This window comes from Aplysia californica, unplaced genomic scaffold (assembly GCF_000002075.1).
Source record: "Aplysia californica isolate F4 #8 unplaced genomic scaffold, AplCal3.0 scaffold00032, whole genome shotgun sequence".
Lineage (NCBI taxonomy): Eukaryota > Metazoa > Mollusca > Gastropoda > Aplysiida > Aplysiidae > Aplysia > Aplysia californica.
The window spans coordinates 1,288,037-1,290,548 of NW_004797302.1; the positions used below are offsets into that span (position 1 = coordinate 1,288,037).

Sequence of the window (2,512 nt, forward strand, 5' to 3'; positions counted from 1 at the left end):
GTTCTAGTCTGGACTAATGCAAGACAGAGAAGAAGGGAGGGGGAGGGGGGCAGAGAGAGAAAAAAGAGAGAGAGAGAGAGGGGGGGAAAGAGAGAGAGAGAGAGAGAGAGGGAGAGAGAGAGAGAGAGAGAGAGAGAGAGAGAGAGAGAGAGAGAGAGAGGGGAGAGGGAGACGTATGATGACAAAGGGAGAGAGAGCTTCAACGAATAAGAGAAATAAGGTAAAGTAATCAATGGAGGAATTGGGATAACTGAACATGTATATTCATACTATGTGACTAAGTGGAAGAGGCGACTACAAAACACCGTGAGGAAGATTTTTTCCTGAAACATACAGTTTCCGTCAGCATCACAAATGGAAACTAATCTCAACAGGATCAAGTGACTGAGTTGAAATAACATTGTTCTGTTTAAATGTCTCGTAACTGATTTTTATCAAACAACATTATTTCATCAATATATGTGAGGCATTTTGGCGAAATCTGGCGCTCGTCAAAATAACGAAATCGAAGAAAAGAGCATTTTCCCACCAGTTCGGCAATTTTTATAGAATGTTTGTTTTTTGGTTCAACACCTTTTATGTTCATATAAAAATACATTAAGATGGAAATTTTACTGAAAAACATGTAACTTTTCAGTTTTCTGGGATTCTCTAACTATTGAAGTTACTGAAATTTGGCGGCCATGTTCTCGCTAATTTTACCACTGAAACCAGAAGACCCTACCATCTTCAATCACAAGTATCTCAACTTCTATTCGAGATAGATGGGTTTTTTATTTCATTAAAAGCAAGGCAAATAAATAATCTTTTAGATTTTGCCAATGACTCAAAATGACCTAAAATTTACGAGCGCCTGATTCCACTGCGTCGTGACACATATCACAGTGCTGTCCTTTCTTAAATCTATGAATCTTTCAACAGTTGCCGTTCTCCAAGAACCTTGGCCATCTGATAGCGCCTAACTTCGGCATGGGTTTTGCCCTAGGTGAGAATTAGTCACTTTTAAGGACAAGCGGTTTAACCAAGATTTTGGGGGTTTCCAAAAATCCTGACCTACACCAAAAGTGGGCATTGCCCTACCTATAAGAGAAATATTGTTTCAGTGGTGTGTATATTTGTTTGGTTATAGAAACAAAACTTGTCTGTAAAAGAAACTGAACAAGTGGCAAAAACTTTACCTTCGATTTTCTCAAAACAGCATTTTTCAGATAGCACCCTCGTGCATAAAAGCGACCAATTAGTGTTCAATTTTTAAAGAAATTTAAGGCAGTTGCAACACAGTGTGGTCACACTGTAAGTGCTGGAGGTTAGAAGTGTTACTAGAAAGTAAAATACACAACAACAAAAAAGAACAAACAGAGATGAGGACACTAGATGTTGGACAGGAAAGAAGAAGCGAAGCATACCAAAGCTCCCACAAACCACCCACGGAGAGAATTTCCGAAAGGCTGAGTCTGCTACAGAGAGGAGAAAAGGGCTTATTGAAAAATGTATTTGTTTTTTTTTTAAAGATTTCATTATGTTCCATCCCTCATCAAGGCAATTTAGAACATGTATCAGGTGGATTTCTCAGATTATGTTTGGTTCAACCTATCAGAAAAGGGAACCAATCCATAAAATTTCGCTTTAGTAAAATACATGTTACCGTGTTTTGTGTACAGTGCCATAACGCTAACTACTACACCGCGTCAATGGATGGGGAACTGTTCGTCATGGAAATACTCAATCCTAATCAGATAGCTTGTAAACTGAATAAATTCTATTCATAAAGCTCGCATACCGCTCTAGAAGAATTACAGAAATTTATATTAACCAAACAGCAACAATAATTGCTTCCCTTTATTTATGATTTAAATGTTACTGAATAAATTAAAAGAAAATAATTTTAAGAAAAACATCTACATTAAAAAATTTAAAACTATGTCTACAATATTTTATACGAATAATACGTTTTATATGATTCTGAGAAACGAAATAAGAAGGAATGCTTGTGTTCTAAAACTGACTTCCTCAGGTGTGGTCGTATTTTAAAAAATAATCAGCTCTAAGAATTTTATTTGATTCCGAGAAACAAAATAAGAGAGAAAATTGTAACACCCAAACATGTCTACCACAGGTATGGTGGACTCTTCCATGATGCCTCACATGGGCTACCTGGTGGACCTCCGTCACGTCTCTGTGTACGGCAGTGTCTACGCCATTGCGGACGTGGCCTTTTGTTTGGGTTTTGCCATCGGTGAGTCAGCTCAGGTTTCCCTTAGCCAGCAGTGTTTTTAAGGAAGGAGAGGAGAAAAATATAAGAAGAAGGAAAGAAGGAAAAAGAGAAGGACAAGAAGAAGGTGAAGAAGGAAAAAGAAGGAGGGGGGAAAGAGAAAGAGGAGAAGAAGAAGGAAGGGGAGAAGAGAAAAGGGGGAAGCAGGAGTGAAAGAAGAAGAAGAAAATGAAGAAAAAGAAGAAGAAGAAGAAGAAGAAGAAGAAGAAGAAGTAGAAGAAGAAGAAGAAGAAGAAGAAG

At 37.9% G+C, this 2,512-nt stretch overlaps 1 protein-coding gene across 1 annotated transcript in view; it reads left to right on the forward strand.

Moving 5' to 3' along the window:
* LOC101852823 (synaptic vesicular amine transporter) overlaps positions 1 to 2,512 on the forward strand; it is a gene marked incomplete in the record, with an annotated part of 63,232 nt that overhangs the window by 54,431 nt on the left and 6,289 nt on the right. Inside the window, 2 exon segments of the mRNA XM_013091313.2 lie at positions 922 to 985; positions 2,117 to 2,236. Of these exon segments, the coding sequence (XP_012946767.1) occupies positions 922 to 985; positions 2,117 to 2,236 (184 nt within the window).